This window comes from Rana temporaria, chromosome 9 (assembly GCF_905171775.1).
Source record: "Rana temporaria chromosome 9, aRanTem1.1, whole genome shotgun sequence".
Taxonomy (NCBI): Eukaryota; Metazoa; Chordata; class Amphibia; order Anura; family Ranidae; genus Rana; species Rana temporaria.
Window position 1 is genome coordinate 12928216 of NC_053497.1, and position 12740 is coordinate 12940955.

At 48.7% G+C, this 12740-nt stretch overlaps 1 protein-coding gene across 1 annotated transcript in view; it reads right to left on the bottom strand.

The window, feature by feature from the left end:
• The window catches only part of LOC120913103 (Krueppel-like factor 5), a 60372-nt gene that overhangs the window by 26889 nt on the left and 20743 nt on the right, over window positions 1-12740 (bottom strand). Inside the window, exon 2 of the mRNA XM_040322808.1 lies at window positions 5495-6380. Coding sequence (XP_040178742.1) covers window positions 5495-6380 — 886 coding nt within the window. The remainder of the gene's footprint in view (window positions 1-5494; window positions 6381-12740) is intronic.

Below are 12740 nucleotides of genomic sequence, written 5' to 3' on the forward strand. Positions count from 1 at the left end.
CGGCCACCCGCTTTCTGGTGGTCCCAAATCACCCCCCCTGGGTGTATTTCCGGCGTTTTTGGGTGTTTTTTCACCCCCGCGCCAGCCTGCTTCATCTCGCGGCTGCCGCACCTTAGGAAAGTCCGCGGCTTCAGCCGCGGCCTACCGGCGCACCGCTCGTTTTTACCTTACCCTTAATTCCTAAGCACAGTTTGCTTTGGCTATTCACCCCCACATCCCCAGAGGCCCCTGTTCAGCAACTTTATCGGTAAATAGCTTTTTTACCACGCTGACAGCCCCCCCCCAGCCCGGGTCCTGTGCTTTGCCTGGCAGCCATTATTTTGGTACACCCCAGCAGCAGTGACACCCAGCATCCCCCCCCCCTTTTTTTCCCCTCCACAAGCCGTTAGTTTTTTGATCCAGGGTTTTGTGCCGATCGCCGTCAGGGATCAGGAAGGAATTTTTTTTCCCTGCCGCAGCACATTGGCCAGCTTGCCCAGGGTTTTTTTGCCTTCCTCTGGACCAAAAACCAAATCCCAATCCCCTGAGCTAGGATTCTCGAATCCTCTCTCACCCTACGCCCGCACCCCAGCCCTTGGTGACTGGCAGCAATGGTTAAGTTGCGTTACTCTCCAGAAACCATTTGGGGTCTGAGACAATTCGCTACTACATTGCCTGCCGCCACCACAATAGCTTTAAAATCAGATCAACTTTTGAGGTTCGATCATCGATCGATCATCAAATATTTCAATCATTCAACACAGCTCAAGCACATATCATGTGCTTTGCTTAACACTAGATCAGCAGTTAAACACCGATCAGAAATCCATGATTTCTTACTTCAATACGATCTAGACTGCCTCTTTATTACGGAAAGTTGGCTATCGGACGATTGCAACACCATTCTCGGAGAACTGGTGCCTGCAAACTATCGCATCTTAACGGAAAATAGAATAGGGCAAAGGGGAGGAGGACTGGCGGTGATTCATAAGTCGCATATTGCAATCATTAAACCGGTCCTCCAAAATCCTCTACCTTTTATGGAAACCCTTACGCTTCAACTTCAAGCTCACTCTCAGGAGACTGTTCATATTCTCCTCTGCTATAGGCCCCCTGGGCCAAAATCGCAGTTGATATCAGCATTAACGGAGTTCATTTCCACCTACACCCTTAGCGGTAAGCACCTTTTGCTGCTCGGGGATTTTAATTTGTGGGCTAACTCCTCACAGGATCCCATCGCGGATGCCTGCATCAACCACCTGGAAGGATTTGGACTTCAACAACTTATACACGGACCAACGCATGTTTCAGGTCACACACTCGACCTAATTTTCGGACAAAATCTGAAAATTAACATTGTGGGAAATGAACCTTTGCCATGGACAGACCACCATGCAATCAGCTTCATAATCCCCAGAACTCCATTAGTCAGGAAAGTACCCAAGCCGGTGACAATACACTGGGCTAGATCTCAGAGGAAGCTCCACTCGGAACTCTTCAGATCTACCCTGGGAAACCGAATTGGGGCTATTCCTCCTCAATTAGCAGCCTCAGATACTTTGGATGCCATTAATGCAGCTCTGCTACAGTCAGCCGACTTAGCAGCACCAAAGCGCAAACTCCGCAGCCGGGAAAAAAAGTCCAGCTGGTTCAATAACCAACTGTCGCTATTGAAGCAAGAGCGCAGGAGAGCGGAAGCCTCCTGGAAAAGAAGTCCGTCAGAAGACCATCTCAACATCTACAAAGCAGTAACTACGCGCTACCACAAGGAAATTTTCAAAGCCAAAAAATTTCACTTCTCCAGGGTGATTAACAGCGCAAGGAATCGCCCTCGCGAACTCTTCAGGATGGTCACCCAGACCATGAATCCGGGATGTCTAGAAGTCCCCACTTCAGACACCCAAGAGTTCTGCAATGAACTATCGGATTTCTTCATCTACAAAATCGAGAAAATTCGGGTAAGTATTCGGCAAAACAATTCTCCACTCAGCCCCGTCTTCAATCAAAACAACGACCGAACGCCTCTACAATCAACTAAGTTCACTTTGGAACCCATCTCCATCGATACAACAAAAAAATTTATTGGCCTGCTGCGCAACAGCACAGCACCGAATGACATCATTCCCACCAAGCTACTGAAGGAATGTGCCGACATCCTGGCGCCTCCGATCACGCAGCTTATAAATCAGTCATTTAAGGAAGGCATAGTGCCTTCCCTGCTGAAAGAGGGCACAATTCTGCCGATCTTGAAAAAACCTAATTTGGATCCTATGGACCCAACTCACCGCCGTCCCATAACAGGTCTAAATGCTCTGTCCAAGATAATGGAGAAAGTGGTGGTAAATCAGCTGCAACAGCATCTGGACACCCACAATCTACTCGATCCATTTCAATCCGGGTTCCGTCCCGGACACGGGACAGAAACGGCCTTACTGAAAATATGGGACGATGCGCTTGAGGCCGCAGACGAAGGAGAATCATGTCTCCTGGTTCTGCTGGACCTAAGCGCTGCTTTTGACACAGTAGACCACAAATTGCTACTGAGACGACTAACAGAAGTCGCCGGAGTCTCAGAAGATGCCTTACCATGGTTCTCCTCGTTTCTTGGAAACCGATCACAAACAGTGAAACTGGGATCCTTCACATCTGAAAAACGCACGGTGACATGTGGGGTCCCCCAAGGATCCCCCTTGTCTCCAGTGCTGTTTAATATCTATCTTCGTCCTCTCTTTGATATAATCAGTAGCCATGAACTACTTTATCACTCTTATGCAGACGACACGCAGTTGTATTTTCGCATCTGCCACAAAAAGGATCATCATCTCAGATTAGAGAAATGTCTCTCTTCAATAGAAAACTGGATGACTAAGAGTTATCTCAAACTCAATAATGCTAAAACAGAACTCTTTATCTTCGATGCCAGTCGGAAGAAACCACCGACAACAAACTGGACACCATCTCCCATTCTGGGACAAATCATCGCACCTAGCTCCAAAGTCAAAAGTCTGGGAGTCACGTTTGACACCTTCATGACAATGGACGCACAAATAGGGTCCGTAGTCAGCGGGGCGCACCATTTGATGCGCCTACTACGCAGACTGATTCCATTTATTCCTAAAGAAGACGTAGCAGTCGTGGTGGGAACAATCGTGAATTCCAGACTGGACTATGCAAATGCCCTTTACCTCGGGCTACCCAAGTACCAAATCGCTCGTCTCCAAGTCGTACAGAATACGGCCGCCAGACTGGTGACTGGGAAAAAATCTTGGGAATCAATCTCACCTTCACTGAGATCCCTTCACTGGCTGCCAGTGAAGGACAGAATTGCATTCAAAGCACTCTGCCTGACACATAAGTGCATCCATGGGAAGGCTCCTAGATATCTATGCGACAAGATCAAACTGCACAATTGCAGCCGCATTTTGCGTTCCACCGACCAAAATCTGGTCAAGGTTCCTATAACCAAATACAAGTCCAAAGGAGAAAGAAGGTTTGCTCTCCAGGGCCCCAGGCTTTGGAATGCTTTACCAACCAGCATTCGGTTGGAGCAAAACCACCTGTCTTTCAGAAGGCAGATCAAAACCCTGCTTTTTTGAAAGGCATGAGACTTAATCAACAAGCGCCCAGAGGCGATTCAGTTCGCATGTGCCGCGCTATATAAATTTTTCATTCATTCATTCATTCAAGTACCCCCAAAAGTCATATTTTGGGAATTTCCCTTAGATAGTATAGCTAGCATAAACACCAAGCCAGTAACATCGATTTAAAAGACCTCTGCACGGTGAAGGAAATCCTGACCTGTTAGAGGCACTCAAGGATGTTGATGTTGGGCTGTAGTATTTCCAGTACCCTTCATTGGAAATACCTGAACTCAATCATTCGGAAGGGTGTTCACATTCGTTTGGCCATATAGTGTAGGTATAATAGGTACAGTGTATGGATGTAAGGTTCTCCATTTTCATAGGATTTTCCTGAGGGGCAAATCCAGCTCAACAACTAAATATAGAGATGAAATAGTAAAGATGAGTGGAAAAATTCAGCCAACTTGATTTTTCCGTAAAAACAATGTTTTCACCCTTGCCAAAATATTGTAATTTTTCGCTTTTAATTTCACCATGTGGCAACATTAACGTAACAAAAAAAGCTTTCCCCCTTAAATCTAGTGGTGTGTTGTGTGAATGATACGTATCCAATGCCACATTTTGAAACAAGTGCAAATAAGCCCTTCAGACTAACATTGACAGGGCTGCCATTAGGGGGGGGGGCAGCCCATATACATGTAGGGGGCCCTGGTGTCCCAAGGGGCCCAGCCAGCCAGGCCCCAACCAAAAAGACAGAGTTGTGCTGCTGTAGTAACTAGCAATTGCTAAAGCAAGGTGAGCCAATGTGAGTGAGCCAATGCACTCAAAGGGATGTCTATTTGCTAGATTGGGATGTCTCTTTGTTGACTATATGGAGCTGTCTCTTTGCTGAATATATGGGGATGTCTCTTTGCTGGATTGAGATGTCTCTTTGCTGAATATATGGGGATGTCTCTTTGCTGTATGGGCTGTCTCTTTGCTGAATATATGGGGATGTCTCTTTGCTGGATTGGGCTGTCTCTTTGCTGAATATATGGGGCCATCTCTTTGCTGGATTGGGTTAATTTTCATATATTAAGTTGAAAGAGTGTTAAATTAAAAGTAGGATGGCCAGTGGGCAGGCCCTAGGGAATGTTGGTGGTCAGGCCAGGGGGGACCCAGGCTTAAAGCTGTGTAAGGGGCCCCAACATTTCTGATGGCTGCCCTGAACTTTGGGTTAAGGTTTAGGTTGCCATTTGGGCTAAGGGTATGGTTAACACATCAGGTCTAAGTTGAGAAGCTCTTCCCTGACCAACAGAAGACATTTCAAGCCAACTGAACCTTTAATGACCATAAAAAAAAAACACCTTCAATTTGCCTTCCTAATTCACTCTAATAAATTTTGCCAAAATGTCACGACTGTTTGCAGAAAGGTGAATATTATACATACGGATAGAACCAAGATGGGGTATGGTATGGAGCAAAAGGCTTATTATCAGCAGAACTTCACAGGAGCGCTAACCCAATGCATCCATCCACGAGTAACATCAGGGGCGGACTGACAACTCATGGGGCCCCCGAGCAATAGGAGATTATGGGGCCCCCGGGCAATAGAAGATTATGGGGCCCCCGGGCAAAAGGAGATTATGGGGCCACACAGTATACACACACACACATACAGCATACATACACAGTATACACACACACATAGAATACACAAACACACTGAAAAGGGTATTGAAGACGCGGGGCACCTGTAATCTTGGGATTTTTTTAAAAACACCGATTTTTACTTGCTGTTCCTAGTTTTACTGAGGCTGGCAACCCTGATGGGTCCCCCTAGTGGCATGGGGCCCTCAGGCAGTGCCCGAATGGTTAGTCCGCCCCTGGGTAACATAATGGGTATGTATTGTCAACGAAATGAAAGAGTTCATAAAAATAAAACATTTCGATACCTGGGTAATCACAGTGATGTATTCTCCTCTTTTCCAGTTCTGGATTACTTCTCCGGTTGTATCTTGGAACTGTCATAATAACTTGTCCTTGTGTTAGCACAGAGCCCAGAGGAAGGGACACAGTTTGGAGTTGTGGTACTTGCACTAGTTTCAGTCCAAATGTCGCTTCATACGGCGGAGGGGGAGATATATTATTGACCAAGTCCGGTGTATTTTCTGGGCTCCCAGGCTGGGAATTGGGAGGCGAAGGTGGTAAAGTGACAGAGGGAGCCTGAAAAAAATGCCCAGGAACCAGGCCACCATCCTGACCCAAGCACTGAAACTGCTTTCCAAGTTGTTGCCGTGTAGAATTGGTCAAAGTAGGAAGGTTCCTACTGGTGGTGGTCGCGGTAGTGCAGCTAATTGCGTTTGCCGCTGGCGTACCTCCGTTGGCTTGGACCAAGTTGAGTGCATCATTTGCCACAGACATATGGTACAGATGGGTTTGGGGCGTGTCGCTGGTCGTGAGTGGCACTTCTGGTTGGGCCTCCTGCTTAATAAATATATTGTTGACCGGGACTGCGTGAGGCATGCTAAAGACACTGGTGAAATCTGGCAGGGTCTGCGTCAAGGAAACGGGGCAAGATTGGGTGAACTCGGTCCCTGGTTCCATTTTGATCTGTGGGAGAACGGTGAAAGTCTTTGGAGGCTTGTACAGGCCGGTACGGAGGTGAGAAGTATCCGGTAGTATTAGGTTTATATTCACACTGAATGGAGTTTGTGTAACCTTTTCCTCCTCGAAATATTCATCTACCACCGAAGCACTCTCCCTTCTGTACTTCTTCTCTGACAGTAAATGGTGTGGAGGGATCTGACCGAGGAGATATTTGTCCATTTCCAACCTTACCTGTGAAAATAGGTTTTCATTGGTTACTAAGTTCGCATAGCTAAGGATACTAAATTGTAAAACTAAAACAATTCATCAATTTCCAACCATCTTCATGGAAATAACTCACAACTTTTTCAAAGTTAAAGGGTTACTATAGGAAAAACTTTTTTTGCTTTAAAATAACAAACACGTTATACTTACCTCCACTGTGCAGTTCGTTTTGCACAGAGTGGCCCCGATCCACGTCTTCTGGGGTCCCTCGGCGGCTGTCTCTGGTGCTCCCCGCAAGAACTCACCACAGTCATGCAAGAGTACTTGTGGGCGCGCTCCCGTGATACAGTGAGCGGCCATAGCAGCTCACTGTATCACTCGCCCCTCGGCACGCTGCGTCACTGGATGTGATTGACAGCAGCGCCAGCCAATGGCTGCGCTGCTCTCAATCCATCCGCTCTAGCCAATCAGCGGCCAGGCTGAGAGGCGAAGAGGATCTTGGGACCGAGCGTGGGACTTTCGAGGGGTCAGGTAAGTAAAACGGGGGCCCGGGGGGGCCGGCGTCATCAGTTTTTTTTAAAATAACAAACATGTTATACTTACCTCCACTGTGCAGCTCGTTTTGCACAGAGTGTCCCCTAATCCAGTCTTCTGGGGTCCCTCGGCGGCTGTCTCAGCTCCTCCTCACAAAAGCTGTCTACCTTAATGCAAACATGGTGGAAAGCTTTTGCGAGCGCGCTCCCGTGATACAGCGGCGGGCATAGCCGCTGACTGTATCACTCGGCCCCGGCGCGCCGCGTCATCCGCTGTGATTAACAGCAGCACCAGCTAATGGCTGCGCTGCTATCAATCTATCCAGCCTAGCCAATCAACGGGCAGGCTGGGAACCGAAGAGGATCTCGCGACCGAGCGCGGGACTTTCGAGGGGTCAGGTAAGTAAAACGGGGGTTGGGGGGGGGGGGGCGGTACAATCAGATTTTTTTTCACCTTGATGCATAGGATGCATTAAGGTGAAAAAACATTTACCTTTACAACCCCTTTAATGCATAGATTGCATTAAGGTGAAAAAATGTTTTTCTTTACAACTCCTTTAAGCTAGTAGTAGTTTAAAAATAGAAGAGGGAAGCACTCACATCGCCACATTTCGTATATTTGAGAGGGAACAAGAAAAAAGGTTACTTAAAGAGTAACCATAGGCCGGACTTTAGAGGAATAGAAAACAATGGAGGAATTGAAAAAAATAACAATATTTATTGAGAAAAATTCATGATATAAACAGAGCATTCAAAAATTGTTAAAAATCATATAAAATGATACAAATTGTACAGTGAGCCCTTGTGCGTCAACGCGCTTCTGTCAGGGCTCAGCCTTTCCTTCTCTGTGCTGGCAGCTCAGCTGTCAGCTAACTGCCAGCTCCCATCTCTTCACAGTGATCCACCTGTTGATGATCCTTCTCGTCAGCTCTGCCTACTTAAAGCCTTCCAGTTCATTTGCTCTTTGCCTTCGCCTATGTTAACATCACAGGAGACTTTCTCCTGATTTTTGGGAATTGGGCTGATCTGAGGGGTTAATGTGCAGGAGTAAGCAATTTCAGTAGAGGAGAGGAGCCTGTACAACAGTGGCGGTGCGTCCATAAGGGGCACACAGGCGCCACCCCTTCTCTCCTGTCATCTCTCTCTCTTCCCACTGATCGCCTACTTAAAGCCTTCCAGTTCATTTGCTCTTTGCCTTCGCCTGTGTTAACATCACAAGAGACTTTTGAGCCTATAAATTTTGGGAATTGGGCTGATCTGAGGGGTTAAGGTGCAGGAGTAAGCAATTTCAGTAGAGGAGCCTGTACAACAGTGGCGGTGCGTCCATAAAGGGCACACAGGCGCCACCCCTTCTCTCCTGTCATCTCTCTCTCACTATAGATTCATGCAATGCATGAATCTATCTATGGTCATCGCTGCCACCCCCTATTCAGGTTTCCGGCCCCTTGTCGGGCACTGGCCACCTGAATTATAGTGTTTTTTTTGGAAACACCTGATTAGAGCCATATGGTGAACAGCGGGCACCGTGCTGTGTGTTCGCTGTTCACTCAGCGTTGTGTTAGGAAAGCGAATAAAACGCTTTCCTAACACTGACAGGCCTCTCAGCCAATCAGGTGCTCGGGGCTGTTACCTGTCACCTGATTGGCTGAAACAACAGGCGCAGTGATTGGACGCTTGATAGAGAGGACAGGAAAAGACATTGCGGAGCGTGGACATGGAGGACGCCACCGTGACCCGCTGCGAGACACAGTGGCCGCGTTTGATGGGCACAGTGGCTGCGTTTGAGGGGCACAGTGGTGGCGTTTGATGGCACAGTGGCTGCGTTTGATGGGCACAGTGGTGGCATTTGATGGGAACAGTGGCTACGTTTGATGGGTACAGTGGTGGCGTTTGATGGGCACAGCGGTGGTGTTTGATGGCACAGTGGCTGCGTTTGATGGGCACAGTGGCTGCGTTTGATGGGCACAGTGGTGGCATTTGATGGGAACAGTGGCTATGTTTGATGGGCACAGTGGTGGCATGTGATGGGCACAGCGGTGGCGTTTGATGGCACAGTGGCTGCGTTTGATGGGCACAGCGGTGGCGTTTGATGGCACAGTGGCTGCGTTTGATGGGCACAGTGGCTGCGTTTGATGGGCACAGTGGCTGCGTTTGATGGGCACAGTGGCTGCGTTTGATGGGCACAGTGGTGGCATTTGATGGGAACAGTGGCTATGTTTGATGGGCACAGTTGGGGCGTTTGATGGGCACAGTGGCTGCGTTTGATGGGCACAGTGGCTGCGTTTGATGGGCACAGTGGCTGCAATTTATGTTTTTTTTTTTTGCACCCCCCAAAAATTTGGAGCACCAGCCACCACTGCTGTATAACTGTGCAAAACTGAAGGGAAGGTTGGAACCCACAGCGATTTTTCATAGTAGATGTATTTTGACATGTATAGCAAGTAACATACGATGTCCATATCTTATCACTTATTATCAAAGTGTACAGGAAATAAATTCACTATAAATGGAGCTTTTTTAAAACAGGTGCTTTTGTAGGTTGAGTAGTTTCGATAAACATCATTTGATGTTGGAACATGTTTACTATGTTCTTCGGCATTCATTTTACAAGCCTTTGGGTGAACTTTGCCCGCCAGTCATCTGCTAAATGCCGATATGATAAAAATGTTTCTGCCATAAATCTGCTCCGTATATCAGCCTGTTGTATATTACAAGGACTATATGACCAGAGATTAGCCTTTCATTGGATAAAAGTGTTTGTTCCCAAGATTTGGTTGGGACTAGAAGCAGCTAACTACCTGAAAATAAAGGCCTGGATTCAGAAAGGACTTACGACAACGTATCTCCAGATACGCCGTCGTAAGTCCAAATGTGCGCCGTCGTATCTATACGCTTATTCAGGAAATCAGATACGTCTGATACAACCGACGTAAGTCTCCTACGCCTATCTTGGGTGCATATCTTGGGTACTTGCGCCCGTCGCAGTAAGCTATGCCGTTTACGTAAGGCGTATGTCTGGCGTAAGTTTACCCCTCATAAACCAGGAGTAAGTCATGTTAAGGTATGGACGTCGGAAACGTCGAAACAGCCGTCGTATTTTACGTCGTTTGCGAAAGTCGTAGGTGAATGGGGCTGGGCGTAGGTTACGTTCACGTCGTATGAATGGAGCCGGCGTATCTTAGGGAGTAAATTCGATGTTATTCTGAGCATGCGCGCACATGCGCCGTTCGTTGAGCCCTTCATTTACTTGGGGTCACGCTTCATTATAATACAATGAGTGAGTGAAAAATTTATATAGCGCTACACATGCGAACTGAATCGCCTCTGGGCGCTTGTGCTGCCAAATCTGCGCTGGGTTCCCTCGGCGTAAGTCGTAAGTGGAAGTGGGCGTGAGCCATGCTAATGAGGCGTGACCCCATGCAAATGATGGGCCGAGTGCCATACAAGTACTTAAAACGATTGGCGCATGGGCCGTCCCGTGGACGTATCCCAGTGCGCATGCTCAGAATCACGTCGGAACTACTCCCTAAGATACGACGGATCGCTGCCTACGACGTGAACGGAACCTACGCCCAGCCCTATTCACGTACTACGTAAACGACGTAAAATACGACGGCTGTGTTTCCTGGTCCATACGTTTGCATGAGTTGCGCCTCATATATGGGGAATAACTTTAAGCCGGGCGTACGACTTACGTAAACCGCGTATATTATGCGCCAGGCGCGAGTACGTTCATGAATGGACGTATCTCCCTCATTAGCATATGTGAATAGGAAATCAATGGGAGCGCCACCTACGTCCAGCGTACATATGCGCCCACGATACGCCGGCGTAGGAAAGTTACGCCGCAACTAAATTTTACATTTTAACGTCGTTTGCGTAAGTCGTTCGCGAATACGGCTGGACGTAATTTACGTTCACGTCGAAAGCATGACGATTTGCCGACGTCATTTGGAGCATGCGCACTGGGATTCAGTTGCGGCCGGCGCATGCGCAGTTCGTTCGGCGTGGGGACGCGCTTCATTTAAATGATACACGCCCTCTACCCGCCGAATTTGAATTCCGCCGGGTAATTTACGCTACGCCGCCTCAACTTTACAGGCAAGTGCTTTGTGAATAAAGCACTTGCCTGAAAAACTTGCGGCGGCGTAACGTAAATGACATACGTTACGCCAGCAGAAAGATCCGCTGATCTTTCTGAATCTGGCCCATAGCGTCTACAAAATAGGAGATCGTTTTATAGCATTTTTATTATTATTTTTTTACTAGTAATGGCGGCGATCTGCGATTTTTATCGTGACTGCGACATTATGGCGTACACATCGGACACTTTTGACACATTTTTGGGACCATTGACACTGACAGTGAAGGGGGTTAACCACTAGGTGGTGCTGTAGGGGTTAAGTGTTGGCTTGCTGTGACACATCACTGATCGTTGTTCCCGATGACAGGGAACAGACAATCAGTGACAGTGTCACTAGGCAGAACGGCGAGATGTTTTGTTTACACAAACATCTCCCCGTTCTATCTCTCCGTTAAACGATCGTGGGTGCGCTCACGGAGATCGCGTCGGGCGCGCAACAACCGCTTCTTAAAGGGGACGTACAGGTACGTCCTTTTGCCTGCCAGTGCCATGCTGCAGACGTATATCTGCGTGCGTCGGGCGGCAATCGGTTAAAGAGTAGCTGCCAGCTCTTCATAAAGATCAAGGAGACAGACTAGACTGCCCTTGAGTACATCTTTCCCGATCAAGCAGTTCTTGTAGGGCTTATAAGCAGGGCCGCCATCAGGAATTTTGGGGCCCCTTACACAGCTTCAGGCATGGGCCCCCTGGAGCAGAGAACGGGAAGGGGTGCTGCCCACGCAACCCCAAACTGAGATGCGGGGGGGGGGGCGCCGCAAATTGAGAATGAGGGGCCGCCGCAAATCGAGAAGCTGGGGGGCTGCCACCACAAATTAAGGTCGGGGGGGCTTTGGGTGCTGCTGGAAAAAAAAGAAGGGGGATGCCCTCCGGGGCCCTGGGAACTTTCGAGGTCGGGGGGGGGGTTTGGGTGCTGACAAAAAAAAAGGGGGATGCCATCCAGGCCCCTTAGATGTCGGGGGGGGCTTTGGGTGCTGACGAAAAAAAGAAAAAAAAAAAGGGGGATGCCATCGAGGGGACCACTGGGCCCTTTAGAGATCGGGGGAGGCTTTGGGTGCTGAAAAAAAAAAAAAGGGGGATGTCATCCGGGGGCCCTGGGGACCACTGGGCCCTTTAGAGATAGGGGGGGCTTTGGTTGCTGATGAAAAAAAAAAGGGGAATGCCATCCGGGGCCCTGGGGACCACGGGTCCCCTTAGAGGTGGGGCCCCCTGGAGCAGAGAACGGGGGGAGGTGCTGCCCACGCAACCCCAAACTGAGATGCGGGGGGGAGCGCCGCAAATTGAGAATGAGGGGCCGCCGCAAATCGAGAAGCTGGGGGGCTGCCACCGCGAATTAAGGTCGGGGGGCTTTGGGTGCTGCTGGAAAAAAAAAGAAGGGGGATGCCATTCGGGCCCCTTAGATGTCGGAGGGGCTTTGGGTGCTGACAAAAAAAAAAATAATAATAAAAAAAAAAAAGTTGGATGCCATCCGGGGGCCCTGGGGACCACTGGGCCCTTTAGAGATCGGGGGAGGCTTTGGGTGCTGAAAAAAAAGGGGGGGTAGCCACCCTGGGCCCTGGGGACCACTGGGCCCTTTAGAGATCGGGGGGGGGGGGGCTGCTTTGGGTGCTGCCGGAAAAAAAAGGGGGGATGCCATCCGGGGGCCCTGGGGACCAACAGGACCCTTAGAGGTCGGGGGGCTTTGGGTGCTGCCGAAAAAAAAAAAATAATAAT